Source organism: Argentina silus (genome assembly GCF_951799395.1).
Source record: "Argentina silus genome assembly, chromosome: 2".
NCBI lineage: Eukaryota > Metazoa > Chordata > Actinopteri > Argentiniformes > Argentinidae > Argentina > Argentina silus.
Window position 1 is genome coordinate 29,965,715 of NC_139656.1, and position 27,014 is coordinate 29,992,728.

Sequence of the window (27,014 nt, forward strand, 5' to 3'; positions counted from 1 at the left end):
CAAGGCATGGTTTAAAGTCAATAGTGGCTTATGAAACCCAACCACATGAAATACATTTCACAACAACAATCCCTTTTTTTTGCTAAGACTGAGATGGATCGTTTACAAAGAGGAATTTCACATCCAGCAAAAATCCATTAGTGGCCACACACTTTCCCCTGAACTGATTATGATTGCTCTCATTTATCTTAATGATATATAAGTGAACACAACTCGAGCAGTCATTTTCAAATTTCAGATCACAATCTACTATTATTCAAAATGACAATGTTCCAAAATAATTCAGTGTACCATTTATAATGGTTGAACGTGTTCTAAGGCTTGTCCAAGCAATTTGATTAAAAGAAAAATGTCTGGTTGTGTTGGACAGTTTGTTGGACACTGCAAGCTTGCCCAAAGAGTAGCTCCTTTACAGGCAACTCTCATGGGTATGAGAGCAGCCCTGAAAAAGGTAGCTAATTGGTGTTAAATCAGTCTTCGTTTCAGCTTTACGCAAAGGGAGCAGAGGCATGCTCATTACCCTCCATAAAGAATACCATCCTCATGCCTCACACTTTGGCCCCAAAAGGGTAGGGTAGGGATATTACTATGGCAACAGGTGTACGTGTGGATGACCAGATTGTACTGACCAATGAGGTCAACTTTAATCATCCCCCAGTTCCACACAGGAATCTCATGAAAACCTAAACAAATCTAGTCTCAACTAATCAGCCCTTCATCCCTACAGGACAAATTTAGAAAGGGGGTAAAAGTATTTCCCTAAAACAATAATTAATCCCATGAGAACTGCTCTACAGATTAGTGTCTTGAAAATATTTTTTCGGATTGGAGCCATTGTAAGAAATTCAAGCTTTAAATGAAGTCAGTTCATAAAAGATAAAATAATAAACTGATCTAAGAGTGGATGTACAGTATACCATGAAAGCTGAGGCTTCTGGAAAAAGGCAAGCTTGGTCTACACTCTTGAAGGCACCTATGTTTGCAATTAGATAGAAAATCAAAAGCATGTGTAGCAACTACTTTGTCGGAACACCAAAGCATGCAATTAAATGTGTTGTCTGGAGAGTGAACAATAAATATGCTCCTTGTAACCAAAACGCCCATGACATTGACATCAAGGGAGTAAACATGTCTACACAATAGGGAAGTGGAGTCAGAGTGATATATTGCTACTTATAGCACTCTCAAAATTATTGCATTATCAATTATCAGTCAATTGACTTATTTACATTAAGGTGTTTCACATTCTCAATAACTATTTCCATTTTGTTGTCAAAAGAAAATAAGTAAATAAATAAAGCTTATTCACTTTCATCAACATGGAAATGTGTCTGTCTGATCCAATTCCAGCATTTAAACTATTGGTCTCAGTGTATCTAAGATTATATTATTTAACACCATAGATTTAAGAGTTTAAGCTCAGTGCTGCTCATATCATTTGAATAACATAATTCAATATGTTCTCATAGTTATCCCTGAATGGGATGTTCACAACACAATAGCGACCACTGTGGAAATCCCCTTGGTCCCCACCTCAGGGAAATCTGACCTATGAAATGGCGGTCGCTGTGAATTCCTTTTTGGAAACCGGTAATTCTCATTCTTCATCTGTGGCATATGAACAATTTTGGCTAGGGCCAGCTCCAAAAACTGTGGCTGCACATCAGTACATCAAAGCCAGGGTTATGTCCTCAAAATCAGAATCACATGTTCTTTTCCAAAGTGACCGTCTATTCAACTTCCTTATGCATCCCAGTCGGCTCCGGAAGAGGTCTGTTCTCACCCTCAAGGTGCAGTCTAACCAGCAAAGACTATCAATAAATAATAATCTGCTCTTGGAGAATAAAACATGCCCCTAGATAATTAACACTAGAAGCTCCAGGCCCTCATAACTAACCAAAGTACCCAGAGGGATGTCTGGAGACCTCCATTTGTTGATGTTAGCCTAACAGTGTAGTAATTGAATTCGATCAATACCATGCAAAAAATAATGCACCAGTTGTGTTTAGTCAGGACTTTAGAATCATTACAATATCACATTTTGTATTTTAAAGAGCTTACATATTGAATAACATATTGACCGACATAATTGTACATAGCCTACTGTAAAAAAATAAAATAAAACTGTGAAGCGCCAGTGCCAATGCTTGATAAAAAGTGAAATAGAAGAAACACAAATCTGAAGCAATACTGACATGAAATAAAATATAATTCTACATATTTGCAAGAAGGTCTATACACCAGTCATTTGCTAAAGTAAAAAAAAAAGTAAATGTGGACACAATGGCTTCTTCTTTCAGTGGCTATGTGCTTTATGCAAATGCATCAGTCCACAGACAAATCTGTCGGCTCTTATGCTCCATCATGCTAAACCACACATATTGTTGTCTCCTGCCAACAATCGAATTACTCACAAAAATGTTCCAAATGTCTGTAATCAGGGCGAATTTGTCCGTCTCCCTACGTGGATATCGTGCCCTTATCAATCAGACAAACATACCTGTAGGCTACTGTAGCCTACATACACTCATTGATCATGCAAATAACTGTTGTTGTCTTTCTGTCTATGTGTGCGAGCCATTATGGTTAAAATGGATAAGCCATCCATAACTGGAAGGTCAGTTTCGATTCACCATGATGAGGATAAAAGCTAGTTTTGGACCATGGCCATTTGTGCCTTTTGGGAGCAGATGTTAATAGCAAAATCATACAATATTTCAACTAAATAAAAGCAGGGTGAGAAAAAATAGAAAAGAATAATAACAATGATATAAACCCGTAACCCTTTAAAGTCTGATGTTGCATATAGGCAACAATGTCTTTGAACACCTGGTAAAATGTCTCTAAGCGATTAATTCATAAAAGGAAAGTACTGTCTTGTTGTAATTATATCAGCGTATGTTTTCTCTGAAAAATTACATGGTCAAAAGGGTGAGTTTGGCAAAATGCCATTTTTAGAGACATTAATAAATGCAACATTGCATAACTGTTGATATGAGTGTTGACTTTTTTTTTTTTTTTTTTTTATGTGTTGATTGGGATCTCCTTGTCTCAGTCAGGGATCTCAGTCATAATCACTGCTTAATGTTCATGCAAGGAAAACTGTGTCTGGGTATCTAAGGGTTAAGACATGAGCACAACCTAGATCAAAAATGTTCAATTAATAAATCTGCAAACATTCTCTTGAAATGGCCTATGGTGACCAATGACTATAATGACCTAATGTGTGGTATATCTGTCGCTGGTTATAAACCGGAGTGCACTGCAATATATAGCATCCAAGGATTTTAATGTGCTAGTGGGAACATGCATGTATAAAATAAAAATTGCATAGTCAATCACAGGTAAAATTGTCGCTTGGACTATCCATTTCCTATTTGCGTAAGAGAGGCAGGACTTGTTCCTATAAAGAAAGACGAGTCTGATTGTAACTTTTTAAATTAGATTTTCTATACGTAATTTAAAAAAAATATCATCATCAATATATATACCTAGGTATTTATAATGAGGAGCTTGCTCAATTGGGGCACCAGCCAAAGTACATATGCATAACTCATTAGATGCATTTTTCTGGAAAATAACATATACTTGTTTTTTCTTGGATTAAGTACCAATTTCAATTTAACAAGGGCTTCCTGAAGAGTAGTAAATGCACTGAAATGGACTGAAGCTCAGAAAAAGGCTGTCCAACTGTAGGGGCAACAGAATATACAACAGAATCATCAGCATAGAAATGGAGGTTACAGTTTTGTACAGAAGACCCAATATTGTTTACATAAATAGTAAAAAGGACCGGACCACAAATAGAGCCTTGTGGACCACCTTTTGTTATATCCAGAAAACCTGATTTAACACCATCAGAAGATATACGTTGCATTCTATCCATTAAATAGTTTTCAAACCATCTACACGAAGCCTGGTTGAGACCTATTTCAGATAACCTCTGGATAAGTTGGTAATGATAGCTTATCAATAAAGATTTGGAATGATTCCTGATTAAACAAACCATTAGGCGTATCCTGGGACCAGTTGAACTTGCGATAAAAAAATAACCTTTCAACTGTAAATTTCCTGTTCTTTATTTTTCAGCTTTTCCAGCTTTTTAATACTTCTCCAGAGAGCATGACATTGATGTTTCCAGGATCATGCTTTTTACATTAACTTCTCTCTTAAACAATACCAGACCCTTTTTTTTCTTTTAGTTGTCAATGTCATGCTCATCCATTCCTTTTTCCACATACACGCTTTTTACATTCAAGTTAAAGCCAATTTAATTTAGGAAAACAAATTCATTATGAGCCAAATCATTGTACAGTATGTACAGACATGACACACAATCCCAAATGCCTCCAAAGTTTTACAGAAAGACATTCTGATTCCTCCATGGCCTGCAGCTCATACTGTATGCATAGGAGGGGCTGGCCCACTTGATTGTCTCACTGTATCTGGGCCTGTGTCCGATGAGAGGCAGTAATTGGCTCGTAGACGGTGGATATGTCATGGTGTGTCAGAGGTAAGATGGAGAGTGGCAGATGACATCATTCTTGGGGGCTGTGCTTAAGATTAGAGTCAGCTGTCCGAGGAGTCCTCCATGACAAATCTCCCCCTTGCTTTCCCTCCACACTCACTGTGCTCTGAGGGCTGTGGTGCTATATCTGGCCCAATTACAGAGCTGGATTGCCTCCTCCTCTGTGACAAGGCTCCTGCAGCTCTCAGGCTGCTTCCTGATTAACCTGATATGAAGGAGACCTCCAGAGGGGGTTAACACTGGCCAGGTCAGGGAAGAGAAATGAACAGAGAAGAATCAAGAAAATGGATGGGAGCAGTAAGGGGGAATACAATGTTGGTGCAGCCTGTCATGATAATTCAGTAATGCCTGCACAGCTGTTTGGCTCTGTTTGTGTTTGACATCCGTTTCAATTAGCAGAGGAAGGCTTGTGGGTCAAGCCCAGTTAGTGAGCTGGACCAGTAACAGAGACCAGCTAACTAGATAAACCAGTAACAGCCTGGTGATAGAAACCAGCTCACTGAGCGAGTCACCAAGCCTAATAGACAAGAAGCCAGTAACTGTACACAACTGACCAGGTTGAATAATGTACATCTGTACATTTTTTGTTCTGATATGTTCACAAGGTAAGAGTCCTATCACCAAGGTTACCACGGTAACATTTTCAGAGAAATCACGTCAGCGAGAGATGATGCTATGCGGAACACGATGAAAGAGTTTTAATTGTAATCAGGCCCAGGTTTGGACATCTTCAAAGTTACACAGGATTCTGCAAACACAGCTTTCTGAGCTGAATGCAGTGGAGAGACTAAGGGAAAGGCAAATGGTGTGGGAGAGCCATAGCAAGAAACAGCTCCTGAAAGATGCTGGGAAGGCTTTGTTGTGCTGTAACAACATGAACCATACTGAATGACTTGATAGACAATGAAGACATAACTATTCACATGTCAAAAATGTAAAAATTTTACTGTACTGTATGTGTTGTCTGAAATGTTACTCATTGTTTGGGTACAATATGATTCTCTGATAAGCTTGAGCGCCTCATTCATGACACTTCTCATTTAGGTGCAATGAAAAAAGTCGTGCTTCTTTAACATCTTCTCTGTTTTCCTTGTTTGAAAAAAAGTAAGACGTGGTGCCAATCAGACCAGTTTACAGAGATATTCAGTGGATGACGGCCATTTCCTGCCAACAACCCACACATATATGCATGTATATACATATGCATCATGCAGTTGATGCACACACACAAACACACACTGGCCCACCACCCCATCCCACCCCACCCCACCTCTTCTGAAACACGCTCATGGGCCCCCAGTCCCCCACCCAAACTGGAGTGGCAGCTGTCACAATGCGTCACAATCAGCCGTAGCGTGGTTACAGGCAATCAGTATGCAGCTGAAAAAACAGCCAGACTGGTCTAGCATAGGCTGTCTAGATTAGAAGAACAGGTCCCCCAGATTAAACATGTATGTTGAGGGGATGTGTTGTCTTATTTTACAGTAAAGAAGACCATATAATTAGATTAGAAGAATCCATGGATGGATTTTTGTTTTGGGGATTCTTTTCTGTGCGAGTAATCACTTCAATATGTGTTCTTCCTCCTCCCCCCAGCCCTGTGGTCTGGCCCTGCCAAATGGTGGTGAGTCTAGAGTTGACATCAGCGGGATATCACTGACACCCCTCCTGCTGAGACTCGCTGACCCTCTGCACAGGACACATGGGAAAAGGACCAATAAGGGGGGGTGGGGAGGTTAGAGGGGACAGATGACCACAGTCCCATACTGGTCACACTGTTTACTGTGGAGACTGAGTATGCGGTGCAGCGCGAGAACGGCTCCAAACACACAGCAGGAGACCACGCTACCAGTGTGTGTACAGTCAACAACGATAATCCTCTCCATGTCCATGTAAACAATGTGAGGAAAGCATGCCAAAGAGCATATCTTTTATTCTGAGGAGAGGGAGATAAAGCTAATGCTAAACCCCTGCATGTGGAATTCTTCCCCCATCACTGGAGCCTAATTAGAGGTATTATCTCTGGTCTGACAATGTTTACAGAGCAGTATAAAACTCTGATAAAGAATTATGGGTACTCTGCCCACAGACCAGTAAAATATGTGCGTTGTAGAGCAACACATTACTCTGACAGGGCAACTAGAGTGCTCAGAGCTGGAGCAGCCGGCTCCAATTGCCTCGAGACATTTATATAAAAGCCTGAGAACTGAATCTTATCAGCAGAGTGATACCTAATAGATACATCTTAAGCCTAGAGCTGGATTGAAACATTCTGGCAAAACAATTGAATAAATACTGTTGAATGATGAATCTGTGCTGTCTGAGGATTTTTCATGGTCAGCTGTTTTGAGTCAAAGGAAACAAAGATCTGACCTCAATAGAGAAACTCTTGAAGGTACTTTATTTTCCCCAACGTCATAAGAACTACTTGGACTCATAAAGCAGCCTTACATGACCTTAGTACAGCCTCAATGTACACTCACTTTAACACTTTATTAGGAACACCTGTACACCTTCTCATGGTGGAGGTGGTGTAATGGTGTGGGGAATGTTTTCTTGGCACACGTTGGGCCCGGTAATACCAATCAATCATCGCTTGAATGCCACAGTCTGTTTGAGTATTGTTGCTGACCATGGGCATCCCTTCATGGCCACAATTTACCATCTTCTAATGGCTACTTCCAGCATGATAATGCACCATGTCACAAAGCAAAAGTCATCTCAAACTGGTTTCATGAACATGACAATGAGTTCAGTGTTCTTCAGTGGCCTTCATGGTCACTGGATCTGAATCCAATAGAACACCTTTGGGATATGTGGTAGAGCGGGAGGCTGTTTTGAGAGCAGAGGGAGGCCCTACCCAGTATTAGTATAGTGTTCCTAATAAAGTGCGTGGTGAGTGTATATCCAATGATCTACCTACTCTTTGTGAAATAAATAGGCAGTATCAATACACACTGACAAGTACTAACTCTGCTCAAATATGGATCTAGAGCAGGGGACATTTCAGCGCATAAGAACAAGTCTTTCTCTTGCATTCCACACAGTAAAGTGAGAAGGATGTGCTCCTCAAACAATGTGTCTGACATCTACACGCTCAGCAGGACACTATTGATTAGGACATCAAAGTAAGAGACACTGGGACACTCGGCAATGGAGATCCTGCATTCTGGAAAAGATTACTTTGATTGAGGGGGAAAGACGTGAATCAGCAGTGCTCTCTGCCTCTGATGTTCACCACTAATCTATCACTGCTGCTTAGTGGCTCAGAGTTCACAAATTAAACAAGCCCTTGAGCTCATTTGCAGTTGATCGTGAGTGTTCCAAAAACAAAACATAACACTGTTTATCAAAAGGAGGTCGAAAGGACAAATCAACATTTTTGTAAATGTGGTAAATTTACTGATCTAACGGAACCACATTATAAATTGCACTTTTGTAAGAGGATTAAAGAACATAAGAGCAAAAACATTTACTGATTTCGTTGAAGGATAACAAAAAAACAGTGTCAGTTCATTCGTTTTGCAGCAACGTTAGTATCTGCTTGCTTTCCGGAGAAGCAGTAACACTAAATATGTTTTATTTTCTTCATCTCTCATTCAGAGTGTTAAAGGGGCCATTCATGTAAACAGTTATAGAACAGCTACCAGTAAGACATCTAGGTGACATTGATGTTGTGGTGCCAGGTCTGTGACTGAGTAGGGCAAAGAGCCTTTACACGGCAGTGATGATCTAAAGACATACCGTCTGGATTAGAGGGTTAAAGAAATGCAGCCTTGGGCCTGTGGGCCTGTGGAGTCGATTATGTGCTGGTGTTAGGGTGTCAGAGCCAATGGGCTCGGCTCAGCGATGTGTAACAGAACAAATCAGCCTTGCTTGACTGGACCTGACCCCTCTGCCACTGAGTTTTAGTGTTATTGCAACTGACCGGATCTGACAGAAACGATTTTGCCTCGGAAAATTCAAGAGGCGCTTCTGTGTTTTTTAGAGTCACAAAGAGTATTGAGAGCTCGTGGTAGGTGCACTTAAACACAACGGGTCAAAATATACTGCTATTCTTGTCTGTATGACCAAGGACAACCTGATTACACCAGGTTTTCATTCAGCTACTATACAGTCAGATTACTTTAAAAAAATGTTTTATCGGGTAGTGCAAGAGGTTAATGGGACTGATGATTTCCAGCTCAGTAGAAGAAGAATTAATTACTATGGTTGATTTTAGACAGCACTGCAATACCCATTCTAAACTCTTGAAAAAAAAGCCTTTACTGTATGTCAGGACCTTGTAAAAGTCTACTCCCTATAAACATATCTAATAAGCTTTCAACAATCTACGGAAACATTTAAAAATGTGTCAAATTATACACATGATGACACTCTGTGATGAAATGCCAGGTACTCACAAGTGATGTAGTAGTTGATGTTCTTCTTGAACTCCAGGCCCATGTAGTTTGGACTGAACTCCTGGAACTTGATGGTAAATTTGATGTCCTTCTCAGGCTTGTTACAGTTGACCAACACATTGGGGTCCATGATGGTGCTGCACATTTCCGCCTGGTCCTTCTTGACCAGGTACAGTTTGTAGAACTCATATGGGCGCCCCATGTCTGCCTTGGGGCAGATAATGTCCAGCTTGTCTCCTATCTCTGGGTACATCACCAAGCCCTTCCCAGCCTGAAATCTGCAACAGATAAAACATGACAGAGGACCATTAGCACACTTCAGCAGTAGCCATGCAGAAACCTTTTAGTATACTCATACGGTGCCTCATCATCTCTATGCTACCATAGTCATATAACTGTTCTCTGCGTCTGGCTGGTATCATGTGTGAATTCACTCATAAAAAACTGTTAAATGGAAACAAAACATGGCCGTTCTGGAGGACAGCTACGCAACACACACATTTACACACGATGATAGAAATATACAGATAACAGAGAGTCCATGCTGTCATGGTAAACACGTGAGTTTATTTACATGAATGGTCTTTCATTTAAACAAAACAGACATCCCTTTCTCGCCCATCTTTACCTTAGCAAACATTCAGCACATTACCCAGGGCAGATGTCAAAGGGAAATCAGCATGACACCGCCTTGCCTGGACCCTGATTAAGCTTAATCTGCACTTTTTTCCGAAGGGAGAGTACAGATAAACACATAGCACTGATGCACAGATGGCATGCATGCGTTATCTAGATGCTCCACGCCTTATCGTCCACAAATTCATATCCCCTCTCTAATTCAAAGCAACAGGCTCTGCTGAATTCTATTTCAGGATTTAGCCTAGCTGATTGCCTTCGGTGCGTCATACTTCTTGAGTGGTTTCTTTTTTCCTTTTACTTTTGATAACAACCCTTAGGTCTGCCGACATGCTTAATCCGATGCTCGATCCAAAACGGCTGATGTAGGCAGTTTTGATCGGGTAGAAGTCAAACAAATCTGTTTTGTGGGTTTTTTGTGCAGCTTAATGTATAAACAACCTTGTCCTAGTTACCAGAGAGACGATGCTCAGAGTTTGATGTGTGTTTGGTTACAGTAGAGACGGAGAGGGACAATCTGATCCTTATTTACATTTTTATTTGCATACGTACACACATTTCAGCATGGTTTAATTGACAAGAAAAGCACTCATGACTCATCCAATGCCCTTGCGGATAGATGAGGTCTGAAGAATTCCTCTTGCACTAAAATAAATCAACAGCATGCAATGTCTGTTTGGGAAATGGTACCTGGTTCGACTTCAGCATGCCAGTCCAGCATGGTTCATTTAGTCTCCAACCTGCACCGACTCTGTTCCCCTACTGCTGTTATATTAAATAATTAGAATGCCCCCACTACTCCCTTTATCATTCTACATGGATGTGTGTTCTTCCTTTGCTATGCATATTAAGACTCCAGATGTGTGACTAACAACGTTTCACATGGGACACATTATGCATTATTCCCCATACAGTATACAGTATATACAGTCGAACTGTACTATGGCATACCGTGCCTAAAGTCACAACAGAAAGCACAGCCTGGAGTCGGCACGCCTGCGGTTAGACGAGATTCGTTATGTTTTTGTTTCACAGACACTGGGTCCTCTGTTTGGCTCCCCAAACCTGTTTGATTTGCCCTTATACTCTGGCCTTATAAGGGAGTGATCAGGTGTCTGGATTTAGTTTCCTTATTGTCTCCCAAGTGTTTCTGAGCCAATGGAAATGCATTCTTCAAAGTGTGTACATAATGCTGCTCTGTTAGCAAACTTTCTCAAACTAACACTCAATCCTCCACAAAAGCGGCAATGCACTCTCTGTTCTAATCCTCTGTATTTACAGTCATGGGACCAGGGGAGGAGAAGGTAAGCAACCAGAGGCCAGCACCAGGTCATGCGGCTCACATAGGTTCTCTGCATTTGACGTTGCCGACTGGCGGCATATGAAAAATAATCTCAAACTACTTTACTAAATTTCATACAAAATATTGTTTGTTATAGACCAAGAATATATGATTCTGGGCACTGGATCATTCCGTCATCTCTCAGTAGCCCCCTCTTCACTTCATGGTTATGGTTTCACAAAAACACAATCAAATGGACCACAAGCATATAATACTACTACAACCACAATATGTATTTCTTGCAACTTTAGTTGATGTTTGGCCAACTTGCAAGGGTCAACACAATGATCCAAAAAAACACCAACATAGTCAGTATTTATTTGAAGAGATCTCATTCCCTGATCACTATCGATTAAACATAGTCATTACAACCATTAGGAAGCGTTTATAAAGCGTGAATGTTACTACATACTGGACCTTCAGCTGAAAGTACAACAATATTGAGCCTACCTTGCAATTTTGGCAATGAGTCAAATTGGGGTCTGTACCTTTAAAAATCACTCAAATGTCTGTCTGCTGCTCTGGGCTGATTAGGACATCTCAGGTTCTCTGAATCTTACACTGTGCCTATTGTTCCCCCTTCAAGCCATTTCTCAAGCGTTGTCCAAACAGATTCTCCATTCCCTTTGTGCTGATCAAACAGGGCTCTTGCTAGGAAGAGCTGGGAGGCAGAGAAAAGGCAGTTGGAGAGAGTGTTCAGATTCCAGACTGAACAGTAGAAATTACAGGTCATCTTCACGATTAGGGCACTGAGCTTTAAATATACATGATCCCAACATGATCTCCTTTCCATAGGAAATGTGGTTTAAAGAGTGACAATTTGACATAGCAGGCAGGTTTTTTTTCTTCCTCATCACTATTATTTTGCGGGACAGAAATCAGCAGACACAGTGGGGTATTATGTGTGTTTTAAAGCGTAATGAATATGAATGAGATTGATTAGCATATTCATTGGGGGTGCTCAATGATTGCCATTTCATTCACTTTGCCATCTTACAAATCCTTTCATGTCTTTTCAATGGTCATTTTTCATCAGAGGAAGAATGGCATTATTACAGCTTTCTTCATGGTTAGTGGGGTTTTAAAGGGGTGTTATTTGCACATGCAGCAAGCACACTAGGATGTTTTTGTGAAACATAAACATTCAGCTAAGGATCCATGGTGATCTGGAAATCAAATGTATTAGTATATGTGCACAAGCAAGTATAAGCATGTCCTAATCACCAAGACTTATTGTGTTACAACATGAAGATTTTAGAATAGGCTAAATCACATTTACTCACATTTTAATAATTAAACAGTCGTCAAAGAAAATATGAGTGTGTTTCTTAGCGCAGATCTAATGACACTCACAGTACATATCAACATAATTGATATAATAATAATAATAATAATAATAATAATAATAATAATAATAATTAACTATTGATTTCTGGGTCTTCCAGGCGAAGGAAAGGGTTCGGGTTAGCAATAGCAATATTGCACTGAGTGCATTTGTCAATCAGATCAAGGGTAAGATTGGATTTGATTTCAATATTGAGCTAATCCTCCATAAGCTGGTTGCCTCTCCACTCCTGCCGCTCGCTCCCCGAGCTTGACGGGCCGAGCCCCTGGGATTGTATTTAACATAATTAGGTACTCGACCAACACCTTATCTTCAGCACACATAAAAAAGAAAAGTCACTGGGGTCCAGCAGTGGTGCAGTCCCAAAGACATCTGGTGACTGCTGCTCTTAATCTCAAGACACAGACCCCCAAAGTCAATAATCTAGTAAACATTAGAAAAACACCAGTTTAAGACATGAGGGAATGATTACTGGTAGATAAGGGGCGCAAGATTAACCCAGCTTCCGTTATCGATTCACAACACTGTTATCTTAATGCTTCACCGTTATTGGGTAATAGTGACAAACCAAATTAATGCTCCTTCAAACCAGATATATCTGCTTCTCTACAAGAAATCAAAGTTTAAAAATAATAAAAGTCAATGTTTTATTTGAATCTTGAACTGCATTCTCAGCAGTCAACATATTTGCTTTAAAAAAAACTTCCAAAAGTTACAATCCCCAGTCTGACGATCGCCTGCTTCATGCCAGGAAACTGACAACGGCAAACACTGAATTGCAGACATTCCTTTCAGCCCTGTCAATGAAGATGTCAACTTCTGTCAACTAATCACTGAAGCAGCAAGACTTTGCTTGAACAAACCACGTAGGGATCAAATCAAATGCAAATAGCAGTATCTTTCCCACTGCTAGGAAAACAACTTAATCGAATTGTGTAAAATACATCAGGTGCAGGGAGAGATAAACTAAAGCAATATGGGTAGACTTGAAGGAGCAAACTCATCTCCATTGTCTGGGGGTGCTCATTATCAAACTCTGAAAGGCTGCCCTCCTTTGTTCTTCAGTGATTTGGGCCTCCTACACACTTAGAGCCTGGGCAGCTCCATTCAGGCTGTTGAGAAGACAAGGCCTCATTCTCTTTCCAATCCGATTTACAAGATGCACCAGATGGGCATAAACAAGTTGCCATGGAAACGTTATGATTTCTGCAATCTCTTTCTCCTCCTCTCTCTCTCTTTATGTTTGCATTGTTGTCTTAGATGCTTTAGTTCTTGATTATATTTACGAGCCGTGAGATTATTTATTCACACCATCATTATTGCGATTAACGTGTCCCTCCCCCTCCCCCCAACTCCACCCACCATCCTCCCTCCCGAAGCCTCTTCCCCACAGTGCTCTTAGACAACTTTACAGTGCATCATTATCACAGCATTCTGCTTTTGTTATGTTAACATGAAGCACATGGCTTATCTCCTCTCTCCCTATCTCTCTCTCTTTCTGTCACCCACACCCACACCCACACCCACACCCACACCCACACCCACACTTGCAGGTTTTAAACAACTGAACATGGATTTAGTCTTGACTTGAATGACTTGAATGCAACCAATTAAGAACCTGAATTATGGGGTCCATGCAAATTAAGTTTCTTCCTTCGCATGGCCTCACAATGCTACTGAGATCTTCACAGAGGGAGAAAAAGCCTCTGATGAGTGGCATCGCCACACTCGCCCCGCCCGCCCCTCCCGTTCTCACATTCCGAGGGGGAATTCAAGCACATGACTTGGCATACCCCTTCCATCCCACAATGCCCCTCTGCTGGATCAGTTATCCAGTGGAACAGCGGAGAGGGGTGAACTAGTCTGGGCTCTTAAGCCGTCACCATTCACACCTCCCTCAATAGGCTTCAGGCTAGCAAGAAGGCAGGATACACTGACAGCATTCCATCATGTGTACTTTGCATATTTACGTTTTTAACAATTGGATGTAGTTATTCAATGATTTGGGTTTAAATTTATAACATAATTGAAAAATACAAACACTCTATTATTCCTTTCTGCAGCTGAAAGTATGATGATGTCTGAAAAATGGCCCTATTTTCAATGTTGGATAAAGATGCAGATTGGCAGGTATCGTTTTCCCTCATGCCTGCAAATCATTAACAAACAGAAAAACATCTTCTTGCTCTGACAGTAATTTGAGGGTAAGGGAACCACAACCCAAACTAGCTGTTATGCTGAAAGAGCAGGGAAGAAAAACAAATGTCTCGGGAAAGAAGCAAAACAACGCGCTCTAAAAATTACATAAAATCTAAAAAGAATAATTGTACTTGCTTGCTGATATGTGACTACTAATCATAACTAAAGCATGACTTGGGTTAAAACACAATATTTCATTGCCATTTCATCTGCAGCTGAAACAGTTGTTGTAACTTTTAGCCTACTGTTAAAAGCCTACTTATAAAGCAGAGGGGTACAGTACAAAAAGGCATGGGTTACCATTCACCTGTAAACCAGTTATTTGGTTAAGGTTGTTCAAATACAAGCTGGTCATTGTCTTATGAGTTCAGTCTGGAATAATGGCTTTTGTATCAACGGCCTACAGTCTGATTTACAAAAGCAACTTGCATCACAGCGCTCTGCCTTAACTATCACAGCAATTTCAACATACTGTAATAAGGCAGTTTCCCTCTATGCTGCTCTATAAAGCAGGGTACAGATGATAGCCTAGACCAGACCTGGTGGTTTTAGAATGCAGTTGTATTGATCTGAACTACCCAGTTTTAGAAGCCTCCTTTCATCTCCAAGATTCAACATGTCAAATCTTAGCTTTCAGTCTTAAGCTGTCATAACAATTTTGTTAAGTGTTAGCTTGTTATAACTAGCTTTCCTGCTAATTGGATCACTTAGCTAGCACATCAAGTGCACTGTTGGTGAAGGCAAACCCCAGATAGACTGTTTGGCATGTGCTGAGGAGACCTAGGGGCCAAGGAGACATAGGGGCCTATGGACATGCAGTGTCAGACATTAGCTGTTGTGTTTCTGTATGCGCTCACAATTCGAAGAGGCAGCCACCAGAGACAGAAAGGCGCAAATCGGTGAATCCACTCCCCTAGAACACCCCTGGCTGTAACAACATGTTGATATGCAAAGTGTCGGGTAGGATCATCCATTTTAGAAAGTGTTCAGCTTTGATACCTGCTATAGTGCTATAGTGTTGGTCCACTGTACTTCAAACAACATGTTCACCATTGAGCAGGTTGCCATGGATTCAAAGTTTCTCTCAAACAACCTAATTCATACTCTTAGAGTATGTTTTCTCCCAAGATAGTGATTTACATTTTGCATAACAAGACACAAGTTCCATTTATTGTCACACAACTTAGGTTAATGGAATTTGTTTTCAGTACAGCATGAGAAACTGTACATTCACTGACATGCACTGCAATGAATAGAAGACAGATAATGCATAGATTGCACTCAGATTGCACTCAGTCCATGTAACACAGGATCCGTTTCCTCTCATTGCTCACTGTTACATAGTCATGTTTAGGTACAGTCACATGCCAAATAGGCACTTGAATACGTATGCAAAAACATTATCACATGTTCAAAGGGACAGAGGCTAAGTAGCCGGTTAATGCTCCTCCATGACATTCAACAGTGAATTGCACTGGCTATGAGAGTATGTTTTGTGTGGTCATCCCACCCACCACACCCACTCACCCACTCCTTCCTATGGGGGTTGGATAAGCCTAGGGTTAGGGTTAGGGCTAGGGTTAGGGCTAGGGTTAGGGTTAAGCTCCCAGCCATATTGTATGTTGTGGTCATTTTACTCCAGGCAGGGAGCTACACAGAGATACAAAATGTGATCCCATCACTGTTTTGCGAGACAATCAAGAACTAAGCTTATTCATAAATAGGACAGTGGCTGACGTGTGGATAACAACTTTAGCCACCCTAGGCCAGCAACATTCAACAATATAGGACGGTAGTGAGATAGCGTCAAATGTCATCTGTAAGCTGAGGGGCTGGACCTACACTCACTGAACACTTTATTAGGAACACCTGTACTACCTTCTCATGGTGGAGGTGGTGTAATGGTGTGGGGAGTGTTTTCTCGGCACACTTTGGGCCTGTTAATACCAATCAATCATCGCTTGAATGCCATAGCCTATTTGAGTATTGTTGCTGACCATGTACATCCCTTCATTGCCACAATTTACCCAAATTCTCATGGCTACTTCCAGCATGATAATGCACCATGTCACAAAGCAAAAGTCGTCTCAAACTGATTTCATGAACATGACAATGAGTTCAGTGTTCATTAGTGGCCTTCCCATCAGATCTGAATCCAATAGAACACCTTTGGGATGTGGTAGAACGGGAGATTCACAGCTTGAAAGTGCACTTGCAGGAATTGTATGATGCAATCATGTCATCATGGACCAGAATCTCAAAGGAATGTTTCCAACATCTTGTGGAATCAATGCCACGAAGAATTGAGGTTGTTTTGAGAGCAAAGGGAGGCCCTACCCAGTATTAGTATAGTGTTCCTAATAAAGTGCACAGTGAGTGTATGTAAACACACCCAACTACAATGGGAAAAAGGGTGGGACAAGGCTGACCTATTGTTTTGCAATGTTGTTCTTTTGTTTGAAAGAGTGGGTTTATTTGGTGTGAGGTATGGTTACAGCGCTAGCCTTTTCATTCTTTATTAAACTGATTAATTCAAAAACTTTTTTTACATCCATTCTTGGGTATTCTCTTTTATTTTATCAATTGAGTTCGCTAGCTAACTAGCAGCTACCCTGTCTGAAAACTAAGTGAAAACAAAGCATCAGCGGAGTTTGGACCGTAATGACGACCAGAAAAATTATCTTCTCATGGCCAAGCAGGTCAGATAACATTACCAGTGTAAATGTTTGTGGGTGAGCTTCACAGTTAACTACCTGAACCTAGCTACTGCACTACATCACAGGCATTGCAATTGAATTGGACATTTGGAGGACATTTTATGGATTATTTACTGCACATGATTGTCGCAGAGGAGCATCAACGTTTGGACAGAACAGCAGTGAGCCTGGGCAATAGCTGGCCACCTACTGTTTGGATCGCTAGGCGGGAGGGACTCTCCTCCTCCTCCAGAGGACGCCAGCCTGATATGGCAAGATTCAAGATTCAAGATTCTTTATTTGTCACGTGCATACAAGTATACAGTGAAATGCAAAAGTGACAGTGCCACAGAGTAGTGCAACAATACAATAAGTTTTAAAATACAATAAAATAAAATAGAAGTACTAAAAAATATACAGTATGAACAGTATAAACAGTATAAACAATATGAACAGTATAAGCAGTATAAGCAATACAAACAGCAGATGGATGATTATGTGTGTGCATATGTGTTATGATGTCATAATGATCTCCAGAAGCACACTGCCATGGGTAGCGAGCTTATCTTCAGGTTTATTGGGCATAAATGGATGTTAGGGCATACATCGTTATCCTATCAAAGACAGCAATGTCATTATGATTGCATTAAGATTTCATCAAGATCATCACGACTTGAAACTTGGTGGTGAGGCAGCACATTCAACAGCTGTCACAGCACAGAAGCCAGCAGCAGTGTTGTTTATGGCTGTATCTTGCAGCAGCTTAATTAGAAGCTTAATCACATTAGGCTAGCATTCATCAAAACAGTTAGCATTTTGGTCTTCACAATACATTATCTACATTTTACACATTTAATAAAAAAACTATATTACCTACGAACTTAACTCAGTGTCAATGCACTGCTCTGAGACATTTCCTTGACGGGGCCTGAAAGTCGTATCTTGATCTTGTGTATAAATTGCTGTCGGTCTGACTAAGAAAACTTGTTAATTTTTATGCTAGTTACCTGGTAAACGAAAATGGCTGAACTAATTGTTTCAATATTCAATGGATGTGTAGGCATTGGTGGCACGGTGAGCAGTGAACATGACGAAAGGGCATAAAAATGGGTGGTGAAATGGCTGAGGAATGAAAAACGAGTGCTACAACTCTCTGACGTCCATACCCTCGAGAGGGAGATTTCCTACTCGTTGTCATTCTCTCTGAGACAGACGTCCTTAATGCAATAGTAAGAAACAAATCAAGGTATGTAAATCAATTCATTGGCTACCATACAGCTATGGTCAAACATTTTAATCATGTGGTTTGCCAGCCAACTTCCAATACTTGTTTAGTTATTTGTGTTTAATGTCTCTGTGTAAAGGGTCAGACAACCATTGAGGATGCGTTTCAGTCTAGGACTAGGCTTAATCTGTGTCTGGGAAACCAGCCATGTTTACAAAGTAGTCTCCTAAATACTGCTTACAACTCATGCATGTTCTGTTTCTTTTTCAGTCTCGCCATGGGAAGGGAAGGTAATTAGCCCCTTCACGTCCACCAAGGCAGCACAATTTGTCTTGCTCACGCCCGGAAGCACAGAAGCAAGTCCTTGCTGGTAATAAGTCTGAAGCATACATATGACCTCAGGACAGTTCCCTGTATGCGAAAGCATGGTAACAGTAGCACAGGACAAAACCAGACAAGCAAAGATTTAAGATCTAGTCAAGCAAACTATGGGAGGTGTAACGGTTGTATTTGTTCTCTACCCTTTGAAACAGTGTTCAATATTTATCTTTCTTTGTTAAGAAATGAACCATCACAACTCTTTGTCAACCTTAACTTGGACAAGCGTGCATTCCAAGTAGCGGTTCCCCAGATACGTCGCCCTTCCTCTCTCACTTCTGCCCACATTCCCATCAGATTGGGAGAGAAAATGCCACAGGTCAAATGCATGAGATGATGATGCTAGCTTGTTCCCCCTTTAGCTCTGTCAGGAATGTGTGATTGGCAGCTTCCTTTATGTTTCTGACGAGAGAAAGAAGTACAGAGAAAGAAGCATAATACATTGTGACTCATTGTGATGACTCCAGGAGCAATGAGTCACATACTACTTCAAACCCAAACTTGTTAGAGGGAATCGTAAACAATGTTCTCCAAATAATATTTTTACTTCATCCTGAGGTACTGTTTGTGACATACCGTAATTCATTCACTGATTTAAATTGTATTTGTATTAACTCTTGCACCCAGTAGGCAGGTGTCATGTTTGGTGACTTAACTTAACTACCATAATCCACCTACTCTATCATGAGTCCCTGTTACGGAGTGTTCAAAGATGCCTAAAAAAATATACTAAAAAAGAAACAATCATTCTAGTGTTGGTCGTGCCAACATTTACGTAAACAAAACAACACAGTGAACATTTCTAGTGTTGTAAACTCTCCACATTTTCTATCTGAGCATTTCATGTGATTAGAGGCTGATCTGAGTTCAGTGGAAATTCCCATGCACCGTACTGTTACAGGAACAACTTAATGAGGATCTGGCACCACTCTGGCGTTGCTGATCAGGTTACAGAATGAGAGCTGATTACTCTTTTACCAACAATGTGCTAATAAACAGGTTTTACTGGACAAATGCATAACCTGAGCAGCCTGAGAAACAAATGATTGTTAAGTACAAATGTCATATGAATCCATAAACATGAGCCTGCCCAATAAATCTTTCTGACTTGGATTTACAATACTGTGCGACGGAGGGTAAATGTGATTAGTGGTTTGCTGAATGGGCTAACATGGCATGAATGGTGTCCGCTCTCTTGTAGGAGAAGGAATCAGGAACGCTAGCTTCCCATTACTGAAGACATAACTAATTGATATGACAATAGGAGCTGATGAAGCTGCTGTGTGCTCTAGATCTAACAACCCCTACAGTATGTAGACAAGAATGTGACTGTTTTAACCATCGCCTCTCTCAGGCTGGCAGGCTCACAAAACACCTGGCTCAGAGCAAGTTGAAACATCTATGACCCAACAACTATTTGATTGTCAAGACTTGCCTCAGGATCAAGGGGAGGCTGCATTAACAACATATAAAACACAGACAGTTGTCTACAGGGGCATTGCACCACTTCACACACTGAGCCCTGCAACCAAAAAGTATTTCCAACGGTTTAACCAAAAACCCACCAAATGCACAGCCAAAATCTAAATCAAAGTGCATGTCTTGGCCTGACCAGATTGGCTGCCCTAACTACAAAACCAAAGACACTCCTTTCCGAGTCAAGTCGGAGATGAGAAAAGAACATTGAGTAATACTAGACGAGACAACAAAGAGGACCCAATGACAGCCTGTCATTGGGAAAGACAACTCAATCTCAGATTGCTTACTTCAACAAGACATAACAGTCACGCTGCTGGCGATCACAGTCAACTAATATGTGTATATGTTATTAGAGGGCAGGGCCTCTGACACACCATTTTGGTAAAGGACACATACCAAAGTCTAAAATTACCTCTTTGTATCACAATTATCTGTCACGTCAAACTGGATAATGGTTAGAGATACAGAGCCAACCCCCCCACCCCCATCTTTAAAAATGCAAATGATATCCACCCAGCATGCAGGAACACTCTGTTTACTGTCAAGGATTAGGCAACATACTGAACTTTGACATTTGTAGCACTTTGTTTCCTTGTCGCACTAGTTGTTAACTAGTTAGGTCTGAGTTTTAACGTAAAGACAGCGCACTTTAAACATCGCCACTGACTGGAGGAGCAAGGGGCCAATGAATCCAGAATCATGGGATCCAAATCTGAGTATATAATTCGTCCGGATAACATCAGGATAGCAAAAATGTAAACAATTTTCGGTTTATTACTTCATCCAAAAGTTCAGTGAATTGGGGGGCAAATTGTTATTCTTATGCAAGTTAGGAAAACATTTAAATAAATAAAAGACAGTTAATTTGCATAGAACATGATAAACTTGCTGCAACACCATCTTATTTGAAAAGCAAATAAGGAAAAATGTCCCTCTTTTGAAACCACCGGAACAGAATCAGTCCAAACAAAGCTGTGTGATAGAGTTAGAACTGCCTGGGGTGTGTGTGTGTTACAGCTCCGGTCTGAGAGAAAGTTGACAGGCCAGTTCTCTCTTCTTTGTTTCAGAGGGTTGTTCCCCTTTTAATTCTAGTCTTCTCAAGACAACATTTGTTTTTGTTTTCTTGGAACAGCCGGCTAATAGCTTAAGACAGCAGGGGGAAAGACATGCTATTAGGGAAGCTATGTTATCACCATTAGTACCATCTGCAACTGATACTTGCCCTTAATCTCACTGAGATCGGCCACACTGACACCGGAGACTCCTTCTACCCAACAACTATTCCCTGTTGTGGCGACAGCTGCAACCTTGCCTTGCAATGTGACTGTGTATGGACACGCACTCTGCCTTTAGTAGTTCAGAAGAACATACATGCAAAGTGGTAACTGTGTATGAGCAGACACAATGCCAAACGCAGCGGAATGACCACCACAGCCATAATGGTCGATCGGAGAAAGAGGGCTTCGTTTTTCCCCAAGCAAAACTTGTAATGGAATATTTCTTGAGTTCCTCCTCCTTATTGGGATTTAAGGATTCAACTCTATTCCATACATATGGGACGTCTGCTTTTACCCGCAGAGAATAGTATCAAAAGAATCCTGAATAGACTTTTGGGGTGTAAATTCATGCTATTTTTCAAACCTCAATCTGAAGGGATAAACGCTGACACACTATAATAGCACTTGTCACGCAGTTGGCAACCTTAATGCCAGGACAATGTATTAGAGAGCTGCTGTTCTCAGAGCTTCCTCTCTCTTATGTGAGCAGCTTATTCAGTCTGACTAGATTTGGGAACATTGGAATCACTGAAAGCCCTAATATGGCAGAGAATGGTTGTACATTGTTCCCTGTATCAAATAACTATTACGATGTGGGCCTTGCGTGTTGGGTGCTTTGGAATGGCAGATGTTGGACTCACGGTTCTGTTTGAAGTGTCAACTGCTTCAAATCCCCCCTCTCTTCAAAAACACAGTAGTCAACCGTGAAAATATTGTTTCTTGTGTAAGGAGGCCATCTAGTTCTTGTCTTTGCCTTAGATTTCAAATACATCTGTTAGTTTATATAATCACATTTCTTTTCCCTACAGCTTCTGCGCCAGTCTGCACTCATGGGAGAGACAACCAAGACTAATTTTTCAAAGACGATTTTAGTTTGGAGAAAATTCTAGCTCAAACATGAGGTTAAATCGGTCACTATAGTATACATTTCTTGGGACAGAGTCTACACTCAGTAAGTCCATTTTTCCCACCGATACTATAATTTTGATGGTCCTCTTAACAATGCTTGTCAAACAATCAAATTCAGGTCAATCCAGTCAGAGGATAACCATGACCACCCTATTCAAAACATATAGCTTGAATACTGTGTATCAAATTGTTTTGTGCTATTCTAACTTTTTTCGCAACAAGCATTATCGAAGCAAGACGATGGTGTGCATATATCGTGCTATTATGCAAAAAAGCAGCAAAGATGCATGGCCTGGGGTTTAACAGCACTGTGTGGTAATGTGTTCCACTTGAGAGTGCCTTTAAGTGTGTTAAGCAGCCAAATCTGTGGAGGGCATTCCATGGGGGAAAAACAGAGTGTCACACAGCGTCATCAGTCAGGGCCTGTGACTGTGACCTGCAGGCACACTGTAACCTCACTGAAGGCAGACAATGCCCCATCCATTTGAGGAGTACCTGGTGTCAACACAATGTCATCTATTTTCATGTGTAAGGGCACACTGGAAGGAATTTTAACATGGCTTTGTGGGGACTTCATTGTCCTCTCTCCTCTGAAACTTTAATCTGACAGCTCACCACCTCTCAAAACAAATGCTTTTGTTCGCAGGATTAATCTCCTGTTGGTTCTGCCTGCATTGTTTTCAATTGTCTCAGATGTCCCTGTCAGGTAAAATAATTACATACAGGTTTTGGGGGGGGGGGGGGGATTGCCCAAAAGCTGTTACTTTGACTCCATCCATCAAACCAGCAATCAAAATAATTCATTAATGGGCTTTAAATCCCAACTTGCTGTAAGCCATTTAGGATTTGCCTTTTGCCTAGCAGAGGTGTATGCAGCTCTGAACTACAATAGCAGAATCTCCAAAGAGAAACAATTATTTATTTGTGTGGATCCACATTCTCAAGAGTAATATGCAGTTCAAATGAACTTCTATGGGCTCTCTACAGTTTCTTCAAACCTAGAATCAGAATTTTGAGAAAAATCTTTTTTTTTTCTCTGTGTATGTGCAGATTCCTTTGCAGACTCTTGTATAGAGCGGGAGAGAATGCTTCCCGGCATGAGGCTATTGAGCCGGCCTCTCCAGCTGCCAGGACACTCGGCGGTTTGAGGGTTCGCCAATCCTAGGGAGCTGTGGCGTTAACAGTGTGACTTTTAATCCACTCCCACCCCCCACCCCCCACACACACACACCCACCCCCAAGCTCTGGGCGGTAGACTACGGAATCCTTTCATGCTGGTCATTCACATAGCAATGCGTGGAGAGGGCCTTGAAGGAGCCCCAGTAGAATGGGTTAAAGGTGGCGTGGAGAAAGCCCTGGCTTACAGACACATTGGATCACTGGTCTTTGAGGGCTGGATGATCAGACAAAAGAGAGAGGAAAACCCTCGGCTGAGCTCAAGATGGCTCCCATACGACGTCTACCCTTAGAGGAAGAAAATTATATTGATCATATTTGTGACATACAAATGATATGCTGTTATCTATTTGTCACTGTCAGAGCTGTATGGTAACGGTATAATAATTGTGTCTGTGTTATGTCATTTCTGCTGCCTAATTTTTCTCATCACGCACAGTGCAAATTAAAGGGTCGTTTCATAATTGATAATAAAATTCATCCAAGCAAAGAGTCCATCTGGCGTAGTGACACACTTACAGAGGACTAGGCCCAACAGGCCTACCACTTATTCAGTTAATTCTGCTCTGGAAAGCTGGTTCTAATGGGCTTTGGAATGCCTGTCACACCCATCCATTCCAGAACCAGGTCCTAGATCCGGAATGCAGCGTGACACAAGGGTTTCCCTACTGTTCTTTTCTCCATAAAGAAGATCAAACCTTCTCTCTCCCTGTTTGGAATACCGCCCAATACATAGGTGTAACTCTTGTACTTAGATAAGGTCACATTCTGTGTTTGTGCTATCTCTGAAGGTGTGAGGATGTAACAATGTTTGTTCTCTGGTCAAAGATTATGCTAGAACAATGCTTTTTGAAGAGACATAGCATGTCTTTGGAATTGCCCACATAATCATATCTTTCCATTAAAGCCAAATTAGTCCATCTACACCAAAAAGCTCTAGAACAATTCCCAACACGACTGGTAGGCTGTTCACCATATTTAACACTTGCCAACTCAGAACACATTCCTTAACTAGAAGCCAAAAACGATTATATTGTCGAACCCTTGTACAGACAGAGAGAGTATTGTTAAGAGGAGCCATATGCATTTGTGGAAAGTAGCCTAATATCTGTATCCAAATATCACAGATCTCACACAAAGACAAGACAGTCTAGTGGAATACCCATTTGTGTGACCTTCCCCTCTGATATGTAACATCTGTTCTTCCCTCCTTGTGCTACACAATCACGTTCTGTACAAAGACCCCCCCCCGCCCCCCCTCCATATCCCAGTCCCCTGATTGTTTAGTAGAGTCCAATGAATGTTGTAGTTTACTTAGGAATGGTCATGGATCCAGTGTGCCAAACAATGGCGTTCTTGTGGCGTTCAACAACGACTGCTCTGCCAATAAGTATGAACTCAACGGCTTGCAGTGAACTGTATGTAACAGTAATGTGGAAAGATGGAAAAACACAGGAATTCATTTTCTCATGCAACTTATAAACAAATGTAGGTAATGAAAATAGAAGCTTTCTCAACAACGCATCACCAAAGGTTTTCTATAGGGTCTGTGAGTTATAGCTAGTGTAGGCATAGAGGTGCTAATGCAACACAATGCTTTACCAGTAGACTAGATGACATGAATTATCAGTTGTCACAAGCATTTGAGTATCACTTGTATTTAGTTGTCCAGTAGATACTGTTCCCTATGGATAGCTCAGCATTTGATTTACAGGGTGCATGAGTCATTGCTAAAGAACGTAACAGCCAAAATCTGTCAACAGATTCATAAAAATGTTAGACACATGCACGTAAAAAAAAGAAAGGTAACAGCGAAAAATACATCTTTTACTGCAAGAGATTTGGGTCGTCCATTAACAGATCATTTGGCTGAAAGCTCCAGTGTAGCCCAGAGAAAACATGCCGTAAAACACCACCTTGAATATTCCTGTCGCATGTGTTGATCTAAATAAGTAAAGAGTGAGGAAAAGATCATGTAAACCTGACCGGCCAACAAAAGTGCTGAGATAGGATAACAAGAGCCCACATGAGCGTGGAGATGGCCCACATGAGAGTGGAGATGGCCCACATGAGAGTGGAGATGGCCCACATGAGCGTGGAGATGGCCCACATGAGAGTGGAGATGGCCCACATGAGAGTGAAGCAACATGAGAGTATTATAGACCTTTACCGTGGTAAGAGAGGTTTTCTTTTCCATTCGTAGGGAAGTACTGTAGATGTGGTCATTTCAATATTGCTGTCACTTAAAAAATCCATGCCTTCTTTATCTAACAATGGCTTTACTCTGTTGTAAAAGTCGGACGGAAATAGATTTTTTTGTGCTTGTTATGTCACAGCAGTGGCGCGCATCGAAGCATCACATTTTCAAGTGTCATTATTTTGGAAGCAACATAGATATGAAAGTTACTCTTTGAAAGTCAAGAATTACAATGAAAAACAAGTTAGGGCATTACTATGTGTAATTTAGTGATTTCCATTTCCGTCCGACTTTAACTTGATCATAATCAAGCCAGGGGGATGCAAAAAGGCACACTCAAGACAACTGTCCGAGCCCAAAGCTCTTCTGCTTTCTAAAGGTGGAATATTAGAGTGCCTAATGACACAATAACTCCTTTTACTTTCCTTTCATTCTTGAACTAAGCCATCCTGAGGTGGCTCTAAGTCTTTGCTCTTTGTGATGGGGTCTGGGTTTCTGTGAAACGTTATCACAAACAGCATGGAGGGATGAGGGCAGAAGGAGAACAAAAACACTCCTGTGACACTTATCAAAAGAATCCCTTTCTTGTGTAAACTGGGGTGGGAAACCTAGGGTGCAGGGGCATGGGCGGGTTTATTAAAGGCTTGAGGGTTGGCACAGCCTATTTAAACAGTGACAGAGTTAATCTCTGGACTGTCACTTTTAATCACAGGAGCATTGATCATGATGGCACAGTGAAGCTCCTAGTATTCCACTTGGCTCTAATGCACTAAACACAGAGGCCACTCGATATCTGCTCCATTTGTCATATGGTGCTGAATATCCAAGCGAAGCTAGATCTGCTAACTATGAGGAAGCCATGTGACTAATCAAAACAAAAATCAATAGCAATTATTCCCAAAGTCCTTTACTATTTTACTATGTCATGTCTAACTGGCATAATCAAAGACCAGTCATTGCAAACTGATAATCCTTTGTAAAATACCTCAATGTTACATTAACTTATTGGTTAAAACATTAACTTTATGTGTCTGAGGCAAGCCTTTCTACATGACTTGTTTTCCCTTGACGAATTATAAGAAATTGGTCAAACTACCTGAGGAGAGGGTCTAATTTCAAGATACTTTTGATACATAACACTTCTAGGCTTTAACATCTGACGATGCCTTCTGATTCATTACAAATATTAAATTCATCATTTACAACAATAGGCCTGACTGGTTT

General features: G+C 41.0%; 1 protein-coding gene across 1 annotated transcript in view; it reads right to left on the minus strand.

Moving 5' to 3' along the window:
* efnb1 (ephrin-B1) overlaps window positions 1–27,014 on the minus strand; it is a 51,375-nt gene that overhangs the window by 19,391 nt on the left and 4,970 nt on the right. The window contains exon 2 of the mRNA XM_083684865.1: window positions 8,932–9,209. Coding sequence (XP_083540991.1) covers window positions 8,932–9,209 — 278 coding nt within the window. The remainder of the gene's footprint in view (window positions 1–8,931; window positions 9,210–27,014) is intronic.